This window comes from Schistocerca serialis, chromosome 10, assembly GCF_023864345.2.
Source record: "Schistocerca serialis cubense isolate TAMUIC-IGC-003099 chromosome 10, iqSchSeri2.2, whole genome shotgun sequence".
NCBI classification, from domain to species: Eukaryota; Metazoa; Arthropoda; class Insecta; order Orthoptera; family Acrididae; genus Schistocerca; species Schistocerca serialis.
In genome coordinates, this window is record NC_064647.1 from 210,664,519 (window position 1) to 210,690,178 (window position 25,660).

General features: G+C 40.7%; 1 protein-coding gene across 1 annotated transcript in view; it reads left to right on the top strand.

Moving 5' to 3' along the window:
* The window catches only part of LOC126425103 (smad nuclear-interacting protein 1), a 37,418-nt gene extending 13,284 nt beyond the window's left edge, over positions 1-24,134 (top strand). Inside the window, exons 4-5 of the mRNA XM_050088027.1 lie at positions 6,919-7,267; positions 23,573-24,134. Of these exons, the coding sequence (XP_049943984.1) occupies positions 6,919-7,267; positions 23,573-23,866 (643 nt within the window). The 3' untranslated portion in view covers positions 23,867-24,134. The remainder of the gene's footprint in view (positions 1-6,918; positions 7,268-23,572) is intronic.
* Positions 24,135-25,660: the final 1,526 nt, after the last annotated feature.

Here is a 25,660-nt window from a genome sequence, read left to right on the forward strand (position 1 = left end):
CACAGAGCGACACTGCGTCTAAAGAGAAGTAGAGGGAAAAGCAACTTCTAACAGTTCTTTTAGGCCCAGAGAAACACAAAGAGCTGTTCTGTTTCACAAATTAACTCTGCGTCCTGTGGTCTAAAACTGGATCAGCTCATCTGTCTCTCTGATCCATACTTTTTTTTTTTAGCTTCTGTAAAGTTGGGAAGGTAGGAGACAAGGGACGAGGTACTGGCAGAAGTAAAGCTGTGAGGACGGGGCGTGAGTCGTGATTGGGTAGCTCAGTTGGTAGAGAACTTGCCCGCGAAAGGCAAAGATCCCGAGTTCGAGTTTCGATCTGGCACACAGTTGTAATCTACCAGGAAGTTTCATTATTATTATTATTATTTCTTTACTTTCTCAGACGTTAAGTCTGGTTAAAAATGGGACGTGACACGGACCTTGATCAAGCGTCACTTCCTTTTAACTGTACGGTATATGTTATATTGCATTTAGGAACTTTCGGGTAATTGAACATGTATCAATAATTACGGATTTCTGTAATTGTATATATAAGTTTGGATGTAGCTGTATTGTATTGATGTAATGGTGGATATTGTGTGGTATGACTCCTGTAGTTGATAGTATGATTGGTATGGTCAACTTTATTCTGATGCCACATGTCCTTGACTTCCTCAGCCAGTTGGATGTATTTTTCAATTTTTTCTCCTGTTTTCTTTTGTATATTTGTTGTATTGGGTATGGATATTTCGATTAGTTGTGTTAATTTCTTCTTTTTATAGGTTAGTATGATGTCAGGTTTGTTATGTGGTGTTGTTTTATATGTTATAATGGTTCTGTTCCAGTATAATTTGTATTCATCATTCTCCAGTACATTTTGTGGTGCATACTTGTATGTGGGAACATGTTGTTTTATTAGTTCATGTTGTATGGCAAGTTGTTGATGTATTATTTTTGCTACATTGTCATGTCTTCTGGGGTATTCTGTATTTGCTAGTATTGTACATCCGCTTGTGATGTGATCTACTGTTTCTATTTGTTGTTTGCAAAGTCTGCATTTATCTGTTGTGGTATTGGGATCTTTAATAATATGCTTGCTGTAATATCTGGTGGTTATTGTTTGATCCTGTATTGCAATCATGAATCCTTCCGTCTCACTGTATATATTGCCTTTTCTTAACCATGTGTTGGATGCGTCTTGATCGATGTGTGGCTGTGTTAGATGATACGGGTGCTTGCCATGTAGTGTTTTCTTTTTCCAGTTTACTTTCTTCGTATCTGCTGATGTTACATGATCTAAAGGGTTGTAAAGGTGGTTATGAAATTGCAGTGGTGTAGCCGATGTATTTATATGAGTGATTGCTTTGTGTATTTTGCTAGTTTCTGCTCGTTCTAGAAAGAATTTTCTTAAATTGTCTACCTGTCCATAATGTAGGTTTTTTATGTCGATGAATCCCCGTCCTCCTTCCTTTCTGCTTAATGTGAATCTCTCTGTTGCTGAATGTATGTGATGTATTCTATATTTGTGGCATTGTCTGTTCCAAAAGCCATATTTCTATAATTGCTGAATACTTCTGTTATCTTTAGTAATTGGTTGAGTTGTTGATTGGTTGCTGCCAGTAGTTTTAGATCATCCATATATAGCAAATGTGTGATTTTGTGTGGGTATGTTCCAGTAATATTATATCCATAATTTGTATTATTTAGCATGTTGGATAGTGGGTTCAGAGCAAGGCAGAACCAGAAAGGACTTAATGAATCTCCTTGGTATATTCCACGCTTAATCTGTATTGGCTGTGATGTGATGTTATCTGAATTTGTTTGAATATTAAGTGTGGTTTTCCAGTTTTTCATTACTATGTTTAGAAACTGTGTCAATTTAGGATCTACTTTGTATATTTCCAATATCTGTAGTAACCATGAGTGGGGTACACTATCAAAGGCTTTTTGGTAATCAATGTATGCGTAGTGTAGCGACCTTTGTTTAGTTTTAGCTTGATATGTCACCTCTGTATCTATTATCAGTTGCTCTTTACATCCTCGTGCTCCTTTGCAGCAGCCTTTTTGTTCTTCATTTATAATTTTGTTCTGTGTTGTATGTGTCATTAATTTCTGTGTAATGACTGAAGTTAATATTTTGTAGATTGTTGGTAGGCATGTTATGGGGCGATATTTAGCTGGGTTTGCTGTGTCTGCTTGATCTTTAGGTTTCAGATAGGTTATTCCATGTGCAAGTGTATCAGGGAATGTGTATGGGTCTGCAATGTAACTGTTAAATAATTTAGTTAGATGTGAATGTGTTGAGGTGAACTTCTTTAGCCAGTAATTTGCTATTTTATCATTTCCAGGGGATTTCCAGTTGTGTGTAGAATTAATTGCTCGGGTGACTTCATGTTGCAAAATTATCACTTCAGGCATTTGTGGTATCATCTTGTATGTGTCTGTTTCTGCTTGTATCCACCGTGCATGCCTGTTATGTTGTACCGGGTTTGACCATATGTTGCTCCAGAAGTGTTCCATGTCTGTTATGTTTGGTGGATTGTCTGTTTTAATGTGTGTGTTATCTATTGTTTGGTAAAATCTCTTTTGGTTTGTGTTGAATGTTTGGTTTTGTTTCCTTTTATTTTCACTTTTTTTGTATCTTCTAAGTCGTTTGGCCAATGCTTGTAATTTCTGCTTCTTTTCATCTAATTGCTCTATTGCTTCTTGTTGTGAGCTTTTACCTAACCTTTTTCGTTTTTTGTCTGATATTTCATTTCTTATAAATTGTGTTAGCTGTTCGATGTCTTTTCTCAGTTTTTCTATTCTGATCTGTAGCCTGTGTTGCCATGCTGGTTTTGTGGGTTTCTTCTGTGTATTGGTTTGTTCTGATCTCTGCCTAGTGTGTATATTTAGTGTAGTGAGTGCTCCTATATAAACCAGTAGTTGTAACTCTTCCATAGTTGTATTTTCATTTATTTTGTTGTGTATGATTGTGTTGATAGTTTTTATTGTTGTTTCGACTTGTGGGTTATTTGGTGGTCTATGCAAGAATGGTCTGATGTCTGTATTTGTGTCTTTGTATTCTATATATGTCAGCTGAAATTTCTCTTCTATATCTAACACGTGTGTCTCTTCGTGTTCTATTTGTGCTTGTTCTGGTGGCTGTCTTAAGATTTCGTTTTCCTCTGATTGTTTAATTGATGCGTGTTGGTCTTTGTTTGTTTGCTCTGGGATGTTTGAGTCCATTACTGTATTTTCTTCTTCTTCTGATTGCACATTATTTTGTTCCAGTATTTCTTGTACTTGTTGTTTGATGTTTTCTAATTCTGACTGGGGTATCCTGTTACTTTTTATTATTACACGGATCTGATCAGCTAGTCGTTGTTCTGTTAAAAATTTTAATTCCGGGTATCTGGTATAAATGTTGTGTATACTTGTGATCTGTATCCAGTTGTGTTGGTTCCTAGGTTTGTTGCTTGGTAATAACAGAACATGAGGTGTCGATTAACTTCATCTGACCATCTCATCCTCTGTCTTTGTTTTCCTTCTAGGGTGGTTGCAGGAAGCATATCCTGCAAAACACCTCTATTTGGATTTAAATCATTTTCCAGTTGGCTAGCAGTGTTGTTACCATTGTGGGCGGGCATAGGGTTCAAGCGTCGTCCCCGACCATGACAGCGCTTGTCCGAGGCTTCTTTAGTTCTGTCCTGAACCAAGTAATCACACTAAAAGGGGGGTTAGCCCTATTAGTGGTTTGTTCTTTTCGTCGCCTTTTACGACTGGCAGAACATACCGGAGGCCTATTCTTTTCCCGGGCCTCCACGGGGTTTATTATTATTATTATTATTATTATTATTATTATTATTATTACCACCACCATAACTATCAGTGACAGCCATTGCTGTAGTTCAGATAGTGTAAGTATAAATTTATTATATCGTAGGCAGTATTATTTACTCACATTGACGCTTCAGACACTCAAATCATTTTAATATTGTTTGTCATATTAAAATTGCTAATTCTTAGGTACATATGATGTAGAAAGGGTACTGTACATGTGAAACCATGGCCTGATGTAAGAGAGGCCCAAATTAGATCAGGTTAAATAAATAAATAACTGCTAGTGAATGGTATGTGTACATTAGTGACCCTGCAACAAAACAGTAATCTTCACAGTGAAAGACACCGTCATCTCCACAGCCCAAAAAATGTGACAAGTTCACAGCAACATCAAATTAATTCTAATATTATATCTGTTTTTTAATGTAGTTTTCTGTAAGGATTTTTTCCATGTTGTCAGACAGTCACAGGAAAGTTCTGCTATGTTGAGTAGATTTTCATATGATGTTACAGCAAACATTCTGAGGTAGGACAACAAAGACGGGTTGCTGCATTATTTCTTTTTCTTACTGAAAATGAAATAAAGGTTTAAAGGGCAGCATTTTGGCTCCATAGAAGAGATTAAAGTGTAATCGGCCAACAGAATTTCAGCACTACCTCCAACAAGGGGAAAATCATCAGAAATGTTGCATATGAGGTCTGTTCAAAAAATTCTGGATCATTTGTAACACCGTGCCAATGATGTGTTGGAGCGAAGTGTGGTTGGCATCCCTGCACGTGCCTGTATTTAATGTGTAACTGCCGGAAGTTTCATTGTTGTATATCTGTTAGTTACTTTTTCGGTGCTGTATTGAGTAGAATGTTATGTTGCACATGGCAGAGTTAGAGCAGCAAGTCATCTGCATTAAATTTTGCATGAAACTCAAGAAAATCATGAGACACACACCAAATGATGCAGGAAGCCTATGGTGATGAGTGTTCAAGCTGTACTTGGTGTTATGAATGGTTCACAAAGTTTAAAAATATCCAGACGGAAGTTGAAGATGACCCTCATTCAGGATGCCCTTTGATGTCTGTCCACATCACTAACTGTCTGAGAGATTGCAGAAGAATTTAACAATTCAGTAATATCATTCCATGAAATACTGACAGAGCATCTTAGAAGGCATCATGTTGCCACCAAGTTTGTCCCATGGCTCATGAGTCAAGACCGAGACCTTCGCCTCACTGTCTGTGAAGAGCTTTCGGATCATACAAATGAGAACGAGATGTTCATTGAGAGAATCATAACTGGTGTTGAGGCATGGTTCTAGGGTTTTGATGTTGAGACAAAGGTTCAGTCTTCATAATGGGTCAGGAAAGGTTTTCCTAGGCCAAAAATAGCTCTTCAGGTCAGGTGAAATGTCAGAGCCATGCTGATAGTCTTCTTTGACTTTGGAGGATTAGTTAATCATGAATTCCTACCACAGGGACAAACTGTTAATCGATGACACTATCCGGTACGTTGCGACACCTGCGAGAAAATGTGAGAAGGAAATGGCCTGAAACATGCGAGACAATTCATTGCTCTTGCATCATGATAATGCAGCTGCACATTCAGCCCTGTTGGTGCGTGACAATTGCACAAAAAAATGGAACTACTGTGCTGCCTCATCCTCCATACTTTCCAGACCTGGTCCCTGCAGAGGCTCCCATCCCCACCCCCCCTCACGGCCCCCCCCCCCGCCCCCCCACCCCAAAAAAAAAAAAAAAAAAAAAAAAAAAAAAAAAAAAAAAAAAAATAGTTGAAAATCCTGCTGAAAGACGAAGGTTTGCAATGATAGGTGAGATCAAAGAAAATTCGCAGATCGTGCTTCACCAATCCCGCTAGAGGCATACCAAGTGGAAACGGCTTTGGGAGCAGTATATTAATTGGGAGGAGAGTATTTTGGATGAGACCATGCACAGTAACTAAATGGTAAGCATAGAAAAATTTTGTGGACAAAGTTCCGGAATTTTTTGAACAAACATCGTACAAGCGCATGGAGACTACCTTGACAGTGAATGGTGGAAATTAAGTTGTAAGTTTTGTAATTCTTGCAGGATATTCTCAGGCATTTAGGGCAGCACCTTGTAAATGAACATACTCAGTGAATGCTACAGAGAGACAGACTGAGCCAGTATCCGTTGTTTCCATTTAAAGACTCAGTTGGGAAGATTTTTGTGAGAAGTTAAAATAAAGAGCAATTACATAAAAGACAGGGATTACAGGTAATACTTGCACACATTTAGAAGTGAAGCTATTTTGGCTGTATATTTATGTTTTGCTAGTAATGGTACACATTTTTGTCAAATAAAAAATAGCATTTTTTCCAAAAAGAACTTCCTGAAATGTGAGGAAACGCATTAAATAAGGACAGTATTGTAAAACTTCATCCTGCATAAACTTTCTGTGCCAAGTCTTTCAATTACGGCAGATGGCTGCCGATTTGGAATTTCATCATGCCCATTAGTATGGCTATCTGTTGAACACTAATACTTTCTTGTTACTGTTCCATCCGTTTATTGAGCTGTGAATCAATTTTGACTGCTTTTGCACGCACAGAATGACTCGCTGCTTATATTTCATGCTTAGGTATTGTCAACTACCTGAGGCTTATTAGAATGCACAAACAAAATAAACAGATGCAAATAGTTCAATTATTGTGTTCGTGGATAACCAGTGGATGTAGGTACTCGGCACACTAGCCATTAGTGTTGCCTTTTTATTATTTTGAAGTAACATTGGAAAAAGTGGAGTTACACATCTAATAGTGCAGTTCAGTGACGATTGGGATGTAGTTGATAGTGTTAAGTAATGAGTCACCTTCTAGTTCATTTTCCAGTCACATTGAAGAAATGATATTTGTGCATTGATCATGCTTCTTCATTGCTCTCCTCAATGAGAGAGATTCTTGAGACTGGCTTTGTAAGTAACACTAGACAAGACTGAAATGTAGAGCTTGTTTCTTCACATACAGAATAGCCATCACATTGTTTTGTGACATTTCTGCAAAGTGCAGAACAACATTTTTATAGTTGTATTAGTGAAAGCATTTGTCAAATGAGTGTAAAAGGATGTTATTTGCTTTCCAGGGACCATGTAGGTGATTCACGGGAAGGTCCTCGCCGAATAAAACGTGAGCGTCCCACCGAAGACGAGAGGGAGTACGAGTGGGGCAAGGCTGACAACAAACAAGCTGCAAATAACAACTCTGGAGGCCCTTCCTCAGCTGAGGATAAGAAGAAGCCAAACTTTGGCCTGTCAGGGAAACTGACAGAAGATGTCAATGTTTACAATGGTGTTGTTATCAAGTACAGCGAGCCTCCAGAAGCTCGCAAGCCGAAACGTCGGTGGCGATTTTACCCATTCAAAGGCGATGAGGCATTGCCCACGCTGTACCTTCACAGACAGTCTGCATTCCTGATTGGCCGTGATAGAAAGGTTTGTATACTTGATGTGCCATTCTTTTTCTTAGTTGCAAAAGGCAGAAATATCAATTCCAGATTCATGTATTATTGCAGTTATAAATCATTCCATCATATCCATGAGTGTTTGTGATATGTTTTCCCACGGTTATGAAGAGTACACAGTAGGAATCACTCAGAGATGGTGCAGTAAAAGGCTGCAATGCTGACGTCAAAGCTGACCATGCCACCATTCAATAGCCCACCCGTGCTGTATCATGTTGTGTTGTCATTGCAGTTTTGAGTGAATGTAAGGTTATTTACATGAATATGAGATCTTATCAGTGACTGATGATCAACTGAAGTGTTATCATTGTATCGAGGAGCTCCAAGACAATGTTTTGAAATGCCATCCGATCGCGAAGTTTACTAACCACTGCAGACAACAGAAATAGTTATGAATTAAGTTTTCTGTATTTCTTAAGAAAAATGAAATGAAACAAAAACGGATAAATGCTTGTAAACCTTCATTCCCCTAATGTGTCCACATAAATTGAGCAATATTGAAAACTCAGTAATGTCATTAGCAAATGCAGTTTCATAAACTTTCAATATATCATCTCAAAAATTTGCTGGGGGAAAAAAAAACCTAAAATGAAAACATTGAGTGGTCTTCCAGAACAGCCACGCGGGATTAGCCGAGCAGTCTAAGGCGCTGCAGTCGTGGACTGTGCGGCTGGTCCCGGCGGAGGTTTGAGTCCTCCCTCAGGCATGGGTGTAAGTCTTTGTCCTTAGGATAATTTAGGTTAAGTAGTGTGTAAGCTTAGGGACTGATGACCTTAGCAGTTAAGTCCCATAAGACTTCACACACATTTGAACATTTTTCTTCAAGAACACACTGATGCCGGTTTCATCTTTATATGTTGAATAGTTTGTGAGTTCGAGTGAACTGAATGAAATACGAGATTGTGTGCGTCTTCGATGTGCTCCTACCTAAGTGTCAATCTTAAAGTAATTGTGAACTGATTGTCGTTACTGCTTTCTGTACAAGTATTTGCAGTATTTTGAATTTAACCCTCTGAATGTAATTACTGACTGGCCAGTCTGTGTCACAGTAATTTTACAATTTTCTCAAATGAATTTTGATTTTGATACACTGTATATGTTATCAATGATAATATTTGTAAATTAGTTGGTAGATGACTCGATGATCATCCTTCTGTAAACATATTGTCTTCCAAAAAGTCATTACTTGATTTGTTGAAGAGCCTGTTTTCCATTTGTGTTACATCCACCGAAAGTGTATCTTGCCAGATTGTTGGTCCTTCCTGTGCTCAGTTAGGGGGAATGTGATGGAATAGGAATGTAATTTTCTCACATCCTGCTACTTTGTTGGTGTTTGAGTACTAGTGTCCTCAGTACCTATCCTCACGTATCAAATACCTATCGTCATTCCATAACTGCAATACCAGATTTGATATGTCCAGCATCTTGGCTGCACCTTTGCATAACACTAAATTTTTCTTCTTCTCCCTTTTAGGTGTACAAATGCGGAACAAGGGACCTAGTAACCTGCATTTTAGCTAAAAAGTCCGTGCAGTCTTACCATCAACATTATTTCCCTTTTGATGTATACCAGCAATTTTCCTTTTGTCTGACACAATATTTGTTAAAGTGCTAACACCGAAATGTTTTTCTCATATCTATCCATTACTGTTTTCTTCCCTTCGTCTCATCCACTAGCCTTATCTTACTGTTTCTCTCACTTCCTCTGAGCACTCAGCTGCTTCTCCACATTTGATTGCTTCAGTACTGTTGTGATACATATCATTATTATGTTTTTAAACATTGCTTTCATTTGTTTCATGGAACATCCATGACTTTATGCGAAGTCATCTCGCATCTGCAGTCTTGACAATGCTTGGCATTTGAAAGAAATGACATAGAGCAATGCTCTCCTGATTTGATCGGAAATGTTTGATGGTGGGCCAGGATTTATTGTTTCACTGTTATTGGGTTAGTGCATAAGTTCATTGCATTTTTCCATAAGTTTAATAAATACAACAATGAAAGAAGGTTGTATACCTGGAAGAATCCTGGAGATACTAAAAGGTATCAGATAGATTACATAATGGTAAAACAGAGATTTAGGAACCAGGTTTTAAATTGTAAGACATTTCCAGGGGCAGATGTGGATTCTGACCGCAATCTATTGGTTATGAACTGCAGATTGAAACTAAAGAAACTGCAAAAAGGCGGGAATTTAAGGAGATGGGACCTGGATAAACTGAAAGAACTAGAGGTTGTAGAGAGTTTCAGGGAGAGCATAAGGGAACAATTGACAGGAATGGGGGAAAGAAATACAGTAGAAGAAGAATGGGTAGCTTTGAGGGATGAAGTAGTGAAGGCAGCAGAGGATCAAGTAGATAAAAAGACGAGGGCTAATAGAAATCCTTGGGTAACAGAAGAAATATTGAATTTAATTGACGGAAGGAGAAAATATGAAAATGCAGTAAATGAAGCAGGCAAAAAGGAATACAAACGTCTCAAAAATGAGATCGACAGGAAGTGCAAAATGGCTAAGCAGGGATGGCTAGAGGGCAAATGTAAGGATGTAGAGGCTTATCTCACTAGGGGTAAGATAGATACTGCCTACAGGAAAATTAAAGAGACCTTTGGAGAGAAGAGAACCACTTGTATGAATATCAAGAGCTCAGATGGCAAACCAGTTCTAAGCAAAGAAGGAAAGGCAGAAAGGTGGATGGAGTATATAGAGGGTTTATACAAGGGCGATGTACTTGAGGACAATATTATGGAAATGGAAGAGGATGTAGATGAAGAAGAAATGGGAGATATGATACTGCGTGAAGAGTTTGACAGAGCACTGAAAGACCTGAGTCGAAACAAGGCCCCGGGAGTAGACAACATTCCATTAGAACTACTGATGGCCTTGGGAGAGCCAGTCATGACAAAACTCTACCATCTGGTGAGCAAGATGTATGAGACAGGCGAAATACCCACAGACTTCAAGAAGAATGTAATAATTCCAATCCCAAAGAAAGCAGGTGTTGACAGATGTGAAAATTACCGAACTATCAGTTTAATAAGTCACAGCTGCAAAGTACTAACGCGAATTCTTTACAGACGAATGGAAAAACTGGTAGAAGCGGACCTCGGGGAAGGTCAGTTTGGATTCTGTAGAAATGTTGGAACACGTGAGGCAATACTAACCTTACGACTTATCTTAGAAGAAAGATTAAGAAAAGGCAAACCTACGTTTCTAGCGTTTGTAGACTTAGATAAAGCTTTTGACAACGTTAACTGGAATACTCTCTTTCAAATTCTGAAGGTGGCAGGGGTAAAATACAGGGAGCGAAAGGCTATTTACAATTTGTATAGAAACCAGATGGCAGTTACAAGAGTCGAGGGGCATGAAAGGGAAGCAGTAGTTGGGAAAGGAGTGAGACAGGGTTGTAGCCTCTCCCCGATGTTATTCAATCTGTATATTTAGCAAGCAGTAAAGGAAACAAAAGAAAAATTCGGAGTAGGTATTAAAATTCATGGAGAAGAAGTAAAAACTTTGAGGTTCGCCGATGACATTGTAATTCTGTCAGAGACAGCAAAGGACTTGGAAGAGCAGTAGAACGGAATGGACAGTGTCTTAAAAGGAAGATATAAGATGAACATCAACAAAAGCAAAACAAGGATAATGGAATGTAGTCAAATTAAATCGGGTGATGCTGAGGGGATTAGATTAGGAAATGAGACACTTAAAGTAGTAAAGGAGTTTTGCTATTTAGGGAGTAAAATAACTGATGATGGTCGAAGTAGAGAGGATATAAAATGTAGACTGGCAATGGCAAGGAAATCGTTTCTGAAGAAGAGAAATTTGTTAACATCGAGTATAGATTTAAGTGTCAGGAAGTCGTTTCTGAAAGTATTCGTATGGAGTGTAGCCATGTATGGAAGTGAAACATGGACGATAACCAGTTTGGACAAGAAGAGAATAGAAGCCTTCGAAATGTGGTGCTACAGAAGAATGCTGAAGATAAGGTGGGTAGATCACGTAACTAATGAGGAGGTATTGAATAGGATTGGGGAGAAGAGAAGTTTGTGGCACAACTTGACTAGAAGAAGGGATCGGTTGGTAGGACATGTTTTGAGGCATCAAGGGATCACAAATTTAGCATTGGAGGGCAGCGTGGAGGGTAAAAATCGTAGAGGGAGACCAAGAGATCAATACACTAAGCAGATTCAGAAGGATGGAGGCTGCAGTAGGTACTGGGAGATGAAGCAGCTTGCACAGGATAGAGTAGCATGGAGAGCTGCATCAAACCAGTCTCAGGACTGAAGACCACAACAACAACAACAGATGCACATGACTGAAACTTATTTCATCAATATAATCTCCTTCACTATTTACAACAGTTCAACAATGCTGCAGTAACTTTTCAGTTCTGTGAGTGTAGGAATCGTGGTTTTGAGGTGAAGAACTCTTCGAGCTATATTCAGAGTGCATTTTCATCCAGAAAAGAAGTTTCTTGAAGGTTTGTCTATAGAGAGCAGAAAAGGTGAAAATGTGAGGTCGCAAGATCTGGGGAATAAGGTGGGTGCAGAATGTCTTTCCAACGCAACTCCTGTATAGTATTTTTTGTCAATCTAGCAGACTGTGGGTGTGCATTATGGTGGAGTAGCATCACTTTATGGTCTTCCTGGTCATTGTTCATTGACTGCATCTGCAAGACATCTCAGATGTTGACAATAAATGTCAGCAGTGATGGTTAAACCTCGGGGAAGGAGTTCATAGTACACCACACCATCACTGCTCCACCAGATGCGCAACATTATCTTTTGTGAATGTGTGCTGGCCTTTGTACAGGGATTTGCTGCTTTGTTTGGGCACAACCATTCTTTTCTTTTCCTTATGTTAGCATAGAGACACCATTTCTCATCAGCAGTAATCATTCAGGGTAGGAACAGTCGATGTTTTTCACGAACTAATTGATGACGAGCAAACAGAGATGCACATACAGTCACCTACTGATTTTTGTGATTGTGGCTTAGAGCCCGCGGTATCCGTTTACTAGATTTTCAAACCTTTCCCATTGCTTGCAAATGTCATACATTGGTGGAATGATCAAAATTCGTCACATTTACCAATTCTCAAATACACTGATGTGGATTAGTGTGTTTAAACGATCTTCATCCAACCCTGAAGGTCTTCCTGAACATCGAGAGACACTTGTATCAAAATCATCCTCTTCAAAATGAGAAAACCATTTCCTTGCCATGCTCTGTCCAATTGCATTAGCCCTATACACAGCATGAATGTTTTTGGCTGCCTTTGCTGATGTCACCCCTCTATTGAACTCGGTCAGAAGAATATGTCAGAAATGTTCAGATTCTCTACTTGGAAGTCCATTTTCTAGTGCCCAAAGTTCCACTCAGTATCTCCAGAACACAAAATGATAATATGTAAACTCAAATAGCAACAGTGAACTACAAATAGAAAATTACAATTGATAAACGAACCCATGCAAAAGAAAAATGCTATAAACTTATATACCAACCTATTACATTAGACATCAGTAAAAGGAAGGGTAGCCAGTCTCACGTTGATCTGTGTGACAGGGTTAAACTTCGCAACTCAACTGTCAGTAATTAAAAGCCCTGTAACTATCGAACTGCTTTCATAAAAGTTTCAGAGATCCAACCATTGGACTGGAAATGATCACCGCTAACAATTCAATACATGTCTCTCAATTGGCTATTAGTAAGTGCCCTTAATAATTACTGTAGCAACAAAACAAGTAACAATTCAACAAAAGCTCATGTGACAGCCTTTCGCCACATGTCTCAATAGTTCTGTCCCTCAGTGGCTCTGCATTTGTTTGCTGAGTATGGGCTAGGTGACCCCGGGGTTCCTGAGATGGAGACTGATAAGTGCCGCCAGCCCTCTGCCGCCATAAGCTCTGGGTATGCTTCAGCGACCACCGTGCAGCGCTGTGGTGTAATGTTTGTTTTGGAGAATGTAGGCCATTGCTTCACCGCCTAGACCGCAATGAAGGTACAAACCTCTATAAAAAAAAACCTCAACCTCAACATGTGCTACGTGCTGATGAGGTGAATGGCTCTTGAAGTAAAGCAGTCTCCGGCAGGCAACCTCTCGGGCACCTGCCACCCTCTGGTTGTATGAGGCTTGCTAAGGCACGCAGAGCTCTGCCTGGGTCGACAGTTGTTTCCCTAATGTATCATGGGATCCCTATGGAACGTTCTAATCAAACTACTACTACTATTTTCACTGACAGTACGGGTGTACCGTCAGCTGGTACCTACACCCACTCCTCAAAGAGAGCTCGGTTGGTCAGTCCTCCCGAAAAGAAGTCTCAGAAACATAGTAACGGGGCATTATAGTGCCATAACACTTTCGTTGTAATCAAGCAAACAGGAGGAACCTTTGAGAAAATATCCCATTTCTATATTCACAAGGCATTGTAAGATATTGCTGGGTCTGTAAAAAGTGTCAAATGACTTAGTAATGGAACAATTTTAGTAGAATCAGCAGATTCAAACCAAATATCTAAGCTTCTGGGATGTAAGGCCCTAGGTGGCTCCGTAGTCGAGGCTGAGTTGCATGACACCCTTCACGTTAGGAAGGGCATAATTAACTGCTCCAATATAATGGAGTTGGACCCTGTGGAGTTACCAGTGTGATGCTACAAATGTCAGAGATTTGGCCATACCACTATGAGATGTAATGGGAAGGCTACGTATTGCAATTGTGGAGGCTCAGCTCATGACTCGGGCAATTTTTGTATACTTCCTCCAAAACATATGAACTTCTCTGGGTATCACCCAGTCTGGAGCAGAAAGTGTGGGGTTTACAATGAGGAAAGCAAAATTCAGGAGTTGGAAGTAAAGAGACACATACCCTATGGGGAAGCTAAAAAGGCTTTCAAAGCTATGCAACCACTGGTTTTTGCTACTTTTTTTGCATCAGCTCTTAAGATGTCAATCACTAAGTGTGATGCCTCCACACAAACTCAGACCACAGATTCAAATGTCAGTACATGCACTTGTCGGTGTACCTGTGTGGGGAAATGCTCCACTTGAAAATGAAGTCATTCAGAAGTCATCAACAATAGGCTTGCCACCTAAGCCACATACCACTACCAACATCAGTTGTTGTTGTTGTTGTTGTGGTCTTCAGTCCTGAGACTGGTTTGATGCAGCTCTCCATGCTATTCTATCCTGTGCAAGCTTTTTCATCTCCCAGTACCTACTGCAACCTACATCCTTCTGAATCTGCTTAGTGTATTCATCTCTTGGTCTCCCTCTACGATTTTTACCCTCCACGCTGCCCTCCAATACTAAATTGGTGATCCCTTGATGCCTCAGAACATGTCCTACCAACCGATCCCTTCTTCTGGTCAAGTTGTGCCACAAACTTCTCTTCTCCCCAATCCTATTCAATACTTCCTCATTAGTTATGTGATCTACCCATCTAATCTTCAGCATTCTTCTGTAGCACCACATTTCGAAAGCTTCTATTCTCTTCTTGTCCAAACTAGTTATCGTCCATGTTTCACTTCCATACATGGCTACACTCCATACAAATACTTTCAGAAATGACTTCCTGACACTTAAATCAATACTGGATGTTAACAAATTTCTCTTCTTCAGAAACGCTTTCCTTGCCATTGCTAGCCTATATTTTATATCCTCTCTACTTCGACCATCATCAGTTATTTTGCTCCCCAAATAGCAAAACTACTTTAAGTGCCTCATTTCCTAATCTAATTCCCTCAGCATCACCTGACTTAATTACACTACATTCCATTACCCTTGTTTTGCTTTTGTTGATGTTCATCTTATATCCTCCTTTCAAGACACTGTCCATTCCATTCAATTGCTCTTCCAAGTCCTTTGCTGTCTCTGACAGAATTACAATGTCATCGGCGAACCTCAAAGTTTTTATTTCTTCTCCATGAATTTTAATACCTACTCCGAATTTTTCTTTTGTTTCCTTTACTGCTTGCTCAATATACAGATTGAACAACATCGGGGAGAGGCTACAACCCTGTCTTACTCCCTTCCCAACCACTGCTTCCCTTTCATGTCCCTCGACTCTTATAACTGCCATCTGGTTTCTGTACAAATTGTAAATAGCCTTTCGCTCCCTGTATTTTACCCCTGCCACCTTTAGAATTTGAGAGAGAGTATTCCAGTCAACATTGTCAAAAGCTTTCTCTAAGTCTACAAACGCTAGAAACGTAGGTTTGCCTTTCCTTAATCTTTCTTCTAAGATAAGTCGTAAGGTCAGTATTGCCTCACGTGTTCCAGTGTTTCTATGGAATCCAAACTGATCTTCCCCGAGGTTGGCTTCTACTAGTTTTTCCATTCGTCTGTAAAGAATTCGTGTTAGTATTTTGCAGCTGTGACTTATTAAACTGATAGTTCGGTAATTTTCACATCTGTCAACACCTGCTCTCTTTGGGATTGAAATTATTATATTCTTCTTGAAGTCTGAGGGTATTTCGCCTGTTTCATACATCTTGCTCACCAGATGGTAGAGTTTTGTCAGGACTGGCTCTCCCAAGGCCGTCAGTAGTTCCAATGGAATGTTGTCTACTCCGGGGGCCTTGTTTCGACTCAGGTCTTTCAGTGCTCTGTCAAACTCTTCACGCAGTATCATATCTCCCATTTCATCTTCATCTACATCCACTTCCATTTCCATAATATTGTCCTCAAGTACATCGCCCTTGTATAGACCCTCTATATACTCCTTCCACCTTTCTGCTTTCCCTTCTTTGCTTAGAACTGGGTTTCCATCTGAGCTCTTGATATTCATACAAGTCGTTCTCTTATCTCCAAAGGTCTCTTTAATTTTCCTGTAGGCAGTATCTATCTTACCCCTAGTGAGATAGGCCTCTACATCCTTACATTTGTCCTCCAGCCATCCCTGCTTAGCCATTTTGCACTTCCTGTCGATCTCATTTTTGAGACGTTTGTATTCCTTTTTGCCTGCTTCATTTACTGCGTTTTTTTATTTTCTCCTTTCATCAATTAAATTCAATATTTCTTCTGTTACCCAAGGATTTATACTAGCCCTCGTCTTTTTACCTACTTGATCCTCTGCTGCCTTCGCTACTTCGTCCCTCAAAGCTACCCATTCTTCTTCTACTGTATTTCTTTCCCCCATTCCTGTCAATTGTTCCCTTATGCTCTCCCTGAAACTCTCTACAACCTCTGGTTCTTTCAGTTTATCCAGGTCCCATCTCCTTAAATTCCCACCTTTTTGCAGTTTCTTCAGTTTTAATCTACAGGTCATAACCAATAGATTGTGGTCAGAATCCACATCTGCCCCTGGAAATGTCTTACAATTTAAAACCTGGTTCCTAAATCTCTGTCTTACCATTATATAATCTATCTGATACCTTTCAGTATCTCCAGGGTTCTTCCATGTATACAACCTTCTTTCATGATTCTTAAACCAAGTGTTAGTTATGATTATGTTGTGCTCTGTGCAAAATTCTACCAGGCGGCTTCCTCTTTCATTTCTTAGCCCCAATCCATATTCACCTACTATGTTTTCTTCTCTCCCTTTTCCTACACTTGAATTCCAGTCACCCATGACTATTAAATTTTGGTCTCCCTTCACAATCTTAATAATTTCTTTTATTTCATCATACATTTCTTCAATTTCTTCGTCATCTGCAGAGATAGTTGGCATATAAACTTGTACTACTGTAGTAGGTGTGGGCTTCGTATCTATCTTGGCCACAATAATGCGTTCACTATGCTGTTTGTAGTAGCTTACCCGCATTCCTATTTTCCTATTCATTATTAAACCTACTCCTGCATTACCCCTATTTGATTTTGTGTTTATAACTCTGTAGTCACCTGACCAGAAGTCTTGTTCCTCCTGCCACCGGACTTCACTAATTCCCACTATATCTAACTTCAAGCTATCCATTTCCCTTTTTAAATTTTCTAACCTACCTGCCAGATTAAGGGATCTGACATTCCACGCTCCGATCCGTAGAACGCCAGTTTTTTTTCTTCTGATAACGCGTCCTCTTGAGTAGTCCCCGCCCGGAGATCCGAATGGGGGACTATTTTACCTCCGGAATATTTTACCCAAGAGGACGCCATCATTTAATCATACAGTAAAGCTGCATGCCAAAGCCAACATCAGAAGCCAACTAAGCCATCTCCGCAATCCAGCCAACCACCTGTCAGTAAAGAAAAACATCCTTTGAAAAGTAGTTAAAACTCCAAGAAAGCAGTAGTTAAACCTTCAGATCGGTACACTCTCTTCCTCTCTGATGGGCACTGTGCTCTTGAGGATATGGACTTCCAGTTGGAGGAACCGGAGACCAAGGAACCGGCTAATGTTCTCCCTGACCTCTCCAGTAAATCACCGCCTCCGAGGGAGAAAGAGAACAACCATTGCTAACCAATGGCTTCCACAGGGACTTCAGTGTTGCAGTGGAATTTGAATGGATATTGCTCACGTTTGAAAGAATTGCAGCTATAGGTCCAGGAGAAACCATTCTGCATCTGCTTACAAGAAACGCATCTTAAAGTCACTGATACACCTGCATTATGGGGCTACCAGGCATACAGGAAGGACGATACTACTGGAGACAGGGTTAAAGGTGGAGTGGCTGCCCCTCTTACCACAGCCATGCAAGCAGTTGCTGTGAAAGTTCTTGTACCCTTTAATATCACACTGTGTTCATTGTACCTTCCCCCTATTGATGCTTTGACGCACTGGAAGAACTCTTCCGGGCACTACCATGCCCATTCCTCCTCGTGGGGGAACTTAAGTGCACAAAGCGTGCTGTGGGGCTCAGCTACCAGTTGCTCTAGGGGTCGGATGATCAAATGACTCATATACTCTGAGAATATTGACCTTCTGAACGCGGGTCAGATGACACACTTTTCCACAGCTACAGGGTCTTTTTCAGCCATCAGCCCTTCTTTTTTTTCCCCAGCTATTGCAGACTCATTTCAGTGAGAAGTAGCTTCAGATTTCCAGTCTAGTGACCGCTTCCCAGTGTGGATCTGTACGCCGACTAGGATGGTGGCCAACGTGAGACCTTGCAGATGGACGATACAAAGGGAAAATTGTTACAGTAGAGTTGACAGGCTATTTTTGAACAAAAATATTGTGCGTAAGGGGTGGTGACCCATATCACTTGTGAGATCAATTGGGCTGCCCCAGCGTCCATCCCCAGGTCTAGTAACCATCTGAGACGGCAGCCTATACCTTAGTGGAATGATGACTGTCGATTGGCAATCAGTGCCAGACTGACAGCTCTGCAGAACTTAAAACACTGTCCAACTACAGACATTCTTCATGCCTCCAGATCTGGAGGAGCACATGCGAGAAAAGTGATAAAGCAACAAAAGAGGGCTTCCTGGAGGAAATTAAAGACTTCCATTAATTGGTCAACTTCCAATGTGCAAGTTTGGGAATCAATAAGATGGATTTCAGGCAAAGGTAGTACTCATCCCCCTTATGGCCGTGGCATGTAATGGGGTCTTGGTGGACACACCAGAAGACGTGGCTGAAGTTTTAGCTGAACACTTCTTTACTGTTACTATGTCATCCTGACAAGCTCCTGCTTTTCAGGTGTTCTGTAGGACTGCAGAGGTGAGGAAGCTAAATTTCTTCTTGAATAATGACGAAGTCTACAACCTTCCGTTCTCCGTGCGGGAAATGGAATTATCTTTGTCTGCAGCCAGAGACACTGCTCCAGGATCTGATGAGATCCATAATGCCATGCTTCATCATGTGCCCTGAAGTGAAAGGACAGCTCCTCTCTTGTTTGTCAGATCTGGTTTGCTGGACAGTACCCCACGACTTGGAAGGAGTTATTATTAATTCTGGAAACTAGGCAAGGGCTGCTGTGGCGCCCCTAACAGTCACCAGACTGTCACCCTTACCAGTTGTATGGGTAAGACTCTTAAACGCATGGTCAATAGCCACCTCATCTGGCTGCTCGAATCCCGAGGTCACCTGAGCCGCACCCAGTGTGGTTTCAGGTGCTACCATTCCACCCTTGACAACTTAGTTCTGCTGGAGACGGCGATACAGGAGCCATTTTGTCTGTCGTTTTTTGACCTCGAAAAAGTGTATGATACTACTTGGAGGTACAACATTCTTTGCCTACTTCATGAATGGGGACTACGTGGACATCTACCACTTCTTATCCAATCCTTTCTTGAGGACCAGCATTTCCAATATCGCGTTGGCAGTGCCAAATCTGACTTCTATGTTCAGGAGAATGGGATCCCCCACAGCAGTTGCCATCGCTGTCAATGCCATTTCCTCTGCAGTCACGAGCCCTGTCAAATGCTCTTTGTTTGTGGATGACTTTGCAGTCGTCTACTCTTCCTCTGATCTTATGATGATGACAAGATCAGAGGCAGCTACAGCTGACCATTACGAGGCTGGAAACCTGGGCCAGGACAATTGGTTTTCATTTCTCACTCAAGACTACATGTGTCACTTTTGACCGTGCTCGTTAAAGTTTTAACCAACCAATGCTCACAGTGGTGAACAATATTTTATGTTTTCAAGATACTGTGCACTTTTTGGGTTTATTATTTGACTCAAAATTGACTTTGCTCCCCCACCTGAAAGACCTATCAACAAAGGGTTTCCAGTCATTGAATATTTTGAAATGTCTTAGCGGAAAAACATGGAGCTGACAGGTCCCCCCTCCTGCAATTTTATAGGGCATTTGTTCAATCACACTTAGATTATGGCAGTGTGGTCTACTGATTGGCCTGTCCTTCCTATCTCAAGATGTTAGATGCTGTCCACCATGAGCGCATTTGGATGTCGACTGGAGTGTTTCGGACCAGCCCAGCTCGGAGTCTGTGTGCAGAGGCTGGTGAACCACCACTCTGGATTTGGCAACATATCCATCTGGCTTGGCAGGCACTGAAAATCTCAGTCATTGACATTTAGTTCAGTGGTCCAACCCACCTTTGAATGGCTGTTCAGGAATCAGCCCCATGCGACCAAGCCATTTGGGATACATGCTATGGACTGTTTCAAAGATCTGGATGTACCAGGCATCAAAATACACAGCCAGGGACAGAACACATTGCTGCCTTGGTGTCTTCAGAGGCCCAGAGTGATTTTAAGCTTGACACAGTACAGTAAAACTTGTACTCCAGATTTTGTTTTTACACCTATGTTGTCGTCCATTTTAAGTACGTACCACAGTTTTATCGTTATTTATATAGCTGGCTCCCAGCAAGAGAATGCTCTCGGTTGTTCTGCTGCTTATCTTGATAATAGTTTTTATAGTGCATCTTCCAGAACAATTTACAAATTATGATGATGAATTATATGGCATTCTGGTGCCACTGGGGAGGGTTCACAGACATCACTGTACAAGGTTTCTTGTCTGTTCTGACTCTCTTAGTGCCCTGCAAGCACCAAATGTATCCAGTAGACCCAATGATTCAGTGCAACCATGACTCCTTACAGTGGTTCCAACACTGTGGTAAGGAGGTGATGTTTTGCTGGATACCTGGCCACGTTGGGATACAGAGCAATGACATGGCTGGCAGTCGCCAAGGAAGCATGTTGGGATGGTGCTGTCCATCACTGTCCCATCCCGTTGCACGCCATCATCTCATTTTCTGACAGATGCATTGGAGGCTGAATGATTGCATGTGACAGACAATAAACTGCGGTCGCTCGAATCAACCACAAAGGCTTGGCAGACTTCACCTCAGCTTTGCCGCTGGGAGAAGGTTCTGCGTACCAGAATGTGCTTCAGGCATAGCCCTTTAACACGTGGTTTTCTCCTCCAGTGGGAGGATCCCCCACTCTGAAGTTTCTTGCATGCCACTTTCAGTTCAGCATATTTTGGCTATGTGTGTCCTGTATACTGATATCAGGGCAGCCCTTAGTCTCGCTGGAGATGTGCCCACCATCCTCACAGAGGTGTTACAAGGCTGGTGGAATTTTGTGCACTTTCAGGCCTCATCCCTAAATTGGTGGGGAAGGACAGTAGATTTTGACATTATAAACTGCTCTGCATGTGGGGACAGCCTTCATCCCCACCAATGAGATTTGCATGCTGACTTTTCGTCAGGGCTCTGATGACTATGATGTCTAGCACCCCCTCAACTCAAATCGTCGTCATTTTTATGGTACCGTATGTTCCTAGCTCGCTATAGCTGTCTGTTACGGCAGCTACTGGTACAAGAAAATATCTCAGTTCCTAGTGAGATTTCCACTGACCTAGCGTTGCTCTCGGTCTTCGTCTTCTCCTCACAGCATCAGCATCGATTTCATGCCGAAATGCCTTTCGTGAAGTATTGTGACTCGCCACCATTTCACTGTCTTTACTCATGCTACACAGCCCAAAATGTAAATCGGTGTTTCATGCTCCAAGGCATTCCAACTGGCAAATGTTAATGCCCACGTGAGTGTGCGTAAGGTCCACTGGACACTGCCGGCAAACTTGTGTGTTAAACACATACATTTAGTCCGGATCTTGTCCAGACCATTTTTTCCACAAGAGATGATTAATTCTAAGCCTCTCGCTTCGATAAAATTTGGTATTATGCTGGTGATACTTGGGGACAAGGTAGTGACTTTGTTTGTTGTCCTCTGTTCCTACCGTGCGCCACCTTTGTCTTGTGCCACCACATCGACGAGTGACTTTCCTCAATATCTGTTAATTTTAAGACATCTCATGTTGTTCTTTTTAGTCATTTAATAAATGCATTCTTATTCATCTTTGTTCAGTACTTATTGGTCCTTATTTCACAATTAATTACATGAGGTAGCTAGGGAAACTGTCATGCAATCACTGAAACATGCACATGCACAAATTTGCACAGAAAAAAAATGAAATTTATTGTTATTAATTAACTCTATCCAAGTCCTACACTTCTGTTCAAATCACATCTCCAGCTGGCTTATGTTTCCACACACCACTCTGAACCCTTCTTTCACAGAACAAGTGGACACTCATTAATCCATGGCACTGACAGACAACAAGAAAAAGTGCACGCATAGAATTCGATGCCCCTGCAGCGGAACGCACTTTCGAATGCTTTATAGGATTCCGTTCGAGAAATGTAATCTTTGATGCCAAGAAGCCACTAATTCCAGACATTCAAAATTAGCATTTGGAAAAAGAGAAAAAGAAAAAAGGAAAAATGGCTGACAGCTTGCCACCTGAATTTGATGAGGGCTCAATCTGACTCCTCAATTTCGTGAGCACCCAACCAGCCCACAAAATTGTTTAAAATAGAGACCTTTGAGCCATTCAGAAATCTGGAGGAGAATGGAAGCATTGTATTAGCCATCCCCTGCCCCTGCTTAACTGCACTTCTATAAAGTAATGTCTCATGGCAGGAGTTTAGGAATCATTCCTGCAGTATTTCTCTCCCTCCGAGCCAGTCTACTCGGCTCCAACTGGCATCCATTTAGGGAAAATCTAACCCATCTTCCTCTGGCCGAACATAAACTCACTTCCCTCTGCCACTAGAAATCAGCTTGGGTGACTACAGTATCAAAACTGCTAAAGAACACCTGGGTGGCTAGGAAAGGATGTGTTAAAAGTTGATAAGAATGTAATCAGGAAATAGCTTAACATAATATCACAAAGACTGGCATTTCATAAATTATAGATATTCATTATGAGAGCTGTTGGTGTTATCATCAGCCATTCAGTCAAATTAATTGTCAATATTTACATCTCGTGTAGTATGAATATCATAATTTCAAATCTCTAAGGATATCTAGTAATAGGCCTGATGGCTTTAATGTTCCCAGGTGCCACATATCCATAAATAAATAATATTACAAAATTGATTTGCATTTTGTGAATCTGGATTGGTGTCAGCTCTTTGTGACAGTTGAAAATATGTGCCGGACTGGGGTGTGAATCTGGATTTCCCACTTATCATGAGCAGTCCCTTAAGCACTTCAGCTGTTTGAGCATGCCTTCAGGACTGACCCAAACTTCCATGTGGAGTCCACAACCCTTATGCTTGCACACATTGTGATTTTGACACAGGGGGAGAGAGATATTTATCATCGTTTTATCTCATATAGGCAAGGATACATCACTGATGATGGTTACAATGTCTGCAGTTACACAGTTTCCATATCTGCAGTGTCCATGTCTGCACATCACATGTCCCTGATATGCATGCATGAAGGAACAGACACATGAGAAGATAGACACTATATAAACACGGACATTGTTACCATCAGTGATGAAATAAATAACACTTCTGCCAGTCTACTACGTACAGAATCCCTGTTATAAGCTAGTATTTAAAATTTTTGCAGGTGGCTGATATCCCTGTGGACCACCCATCGTGTTCGAAGCAGCACGCAGCCCTGCAGTATAGACTTGTGCCTTTCACTCGAGAAGATGGAACAAAAGGCAAGAGAGTGCGACCGTACATCATCGACTTGGACTCTGCTAACGGCACGTACGTGAACAATAAGCGTATTGAGGCACGGAAGTACGTGGAACTGATGGAGCGAGATGTTATTAAATTTGGATACAGCTCAAGAGATTATGTTTTGTTACACGAGCACAGCAAAGGCGACGAAGAAGACGACGATCAGAATGGGTAGTCACAAATGGCTGTCCGGGAGATACTTTGAAGGAAGGTAGTTGCCTGTTTTATTGAACTGGTTAGTTAACGTTTACTTGAATGGGTGAAAAAAAAAAGTGATTCATTTGTTGATATTGTTGAATGAGCTCCATTCATCTAGACCACTTTGTCATATTGTGCCCACTAGGCAGAAATTTCCACTGATTAATGACAGCGCTAGACTGCCTCATTTTGTATCACGTTGGTTGTGATTCATCAGAATCGATCATTAAACCTCAACAATGGCACTTCTGTCTTTCTTTTCATCATGCTACTTACATTGGTGGCTGCTGTTGTTGTTGTTGTAACAATTCTAATAGCAGTAAAAGTACCTGTTTCATCTATAAAGTTGATAATAATGCTGTTGTCTTATAGTGGAAGAAATGTTCATAGTAGAATATGCGTTGGTGCCATATTATTTAACTCAATACTTCAAAAAGAGGAGAGAGAAGGACTAACTTCACCACAAGGGAAGTTGGTTATGGTAGTAATAACTCACTAGACTTAGTCCATTGTATGTTGTGCAGTGACATGGTCCCTGAGAAGTGTGTAGTATGTTATCTGTGGCACTTTTGCATTTAAGACAAAAATGACTGTGATATAGTTATAAAAAACAGGGTATGGGTTGAACTTGCGTAAAGTAAAGATTCCTTCAGTTTAATTCTTTCTTGCCACTTGGCACTTGCAGTTACGTATAACTGAATTTTAATCACAATACAGAGGTGAAGTTAATTGGTATGAATTCAATCACACATTTTTAAAGGGAGCAGACAGTGCTTCAGTATTTTTTTGTTTTGTTGTTTCAGTTGTAGAGCAGCATTTGCATTTTTGACTATAGCCGTAGTTATTCATGGGTACCCATTTGCATTGTTTATGTAATAGCCGGTTAAACCTGTGTGTGTGTGTGTGTGTGTGTGTGTGTGTGTGTGTGTGTGTGTGTGTGTGTGTGAGAGAGAGAGAGAGAGAGAGGGGGGGGGTGAGGGAGGGGGGGGAGAGAGAGAGAGAGAGAGAGTGGGGGGGGGGGGGGGGGAGAGATTAAGTGTAATTACAATTTTCAGCTGTTTGTGAAGACACTCTGACTAATAAAACTTTTTGACCACTGCATCATGACAGTCACATACATTGAATTCCCATTTTCCCCACCATGTTCACTGGAATATGTAAGTTTTGCTTTCATTATGTATTTTGCTTTCATTACGTAAATTATATTTCTGTTAGCAGAATAACTAGAAGGTATTGCTAGATGAAAGACATTTTGAGGATGTTATATAAGGTGGTACAGGCAGGGTGCATCACCAAACTCAGGACAATTTATTAGTTTCTTTAGATAAAATTTTGTTTTTGAAATATTTAATGTTATGAAAAATTCTTTACATGTGTAGAACACAGTATTTCAACCCAACCTCTTTTAGCATAAACAATGACCTCCAATATCTGTCTGAAGTGCATGTGTGCACAAAATTATGTATCATAGTCTATATTGGCAAGTGCTGCCTACCTCTGTGATGGTCATTAATGACATCAGATTGGCATGTTGAGATTTGTTCGAAACCCTTTCAACTACTGTCTGTGTGCCGTAGTCCATGAGATCTAAATTAGGAGTGTTGGCACGCTAAAATTCCTTAGGAAAAATCATATCAAAGTTGTGTAAAATACAGTATTGTGCCAGATAGCTTATGCGGGCCATTGCACTGTCTTGCTGAAAAATGTGGAGTTCAACAAAAATATGGAGACATGACATGACCTCACAGGACACAGTGGTGAGCTTGTGAAC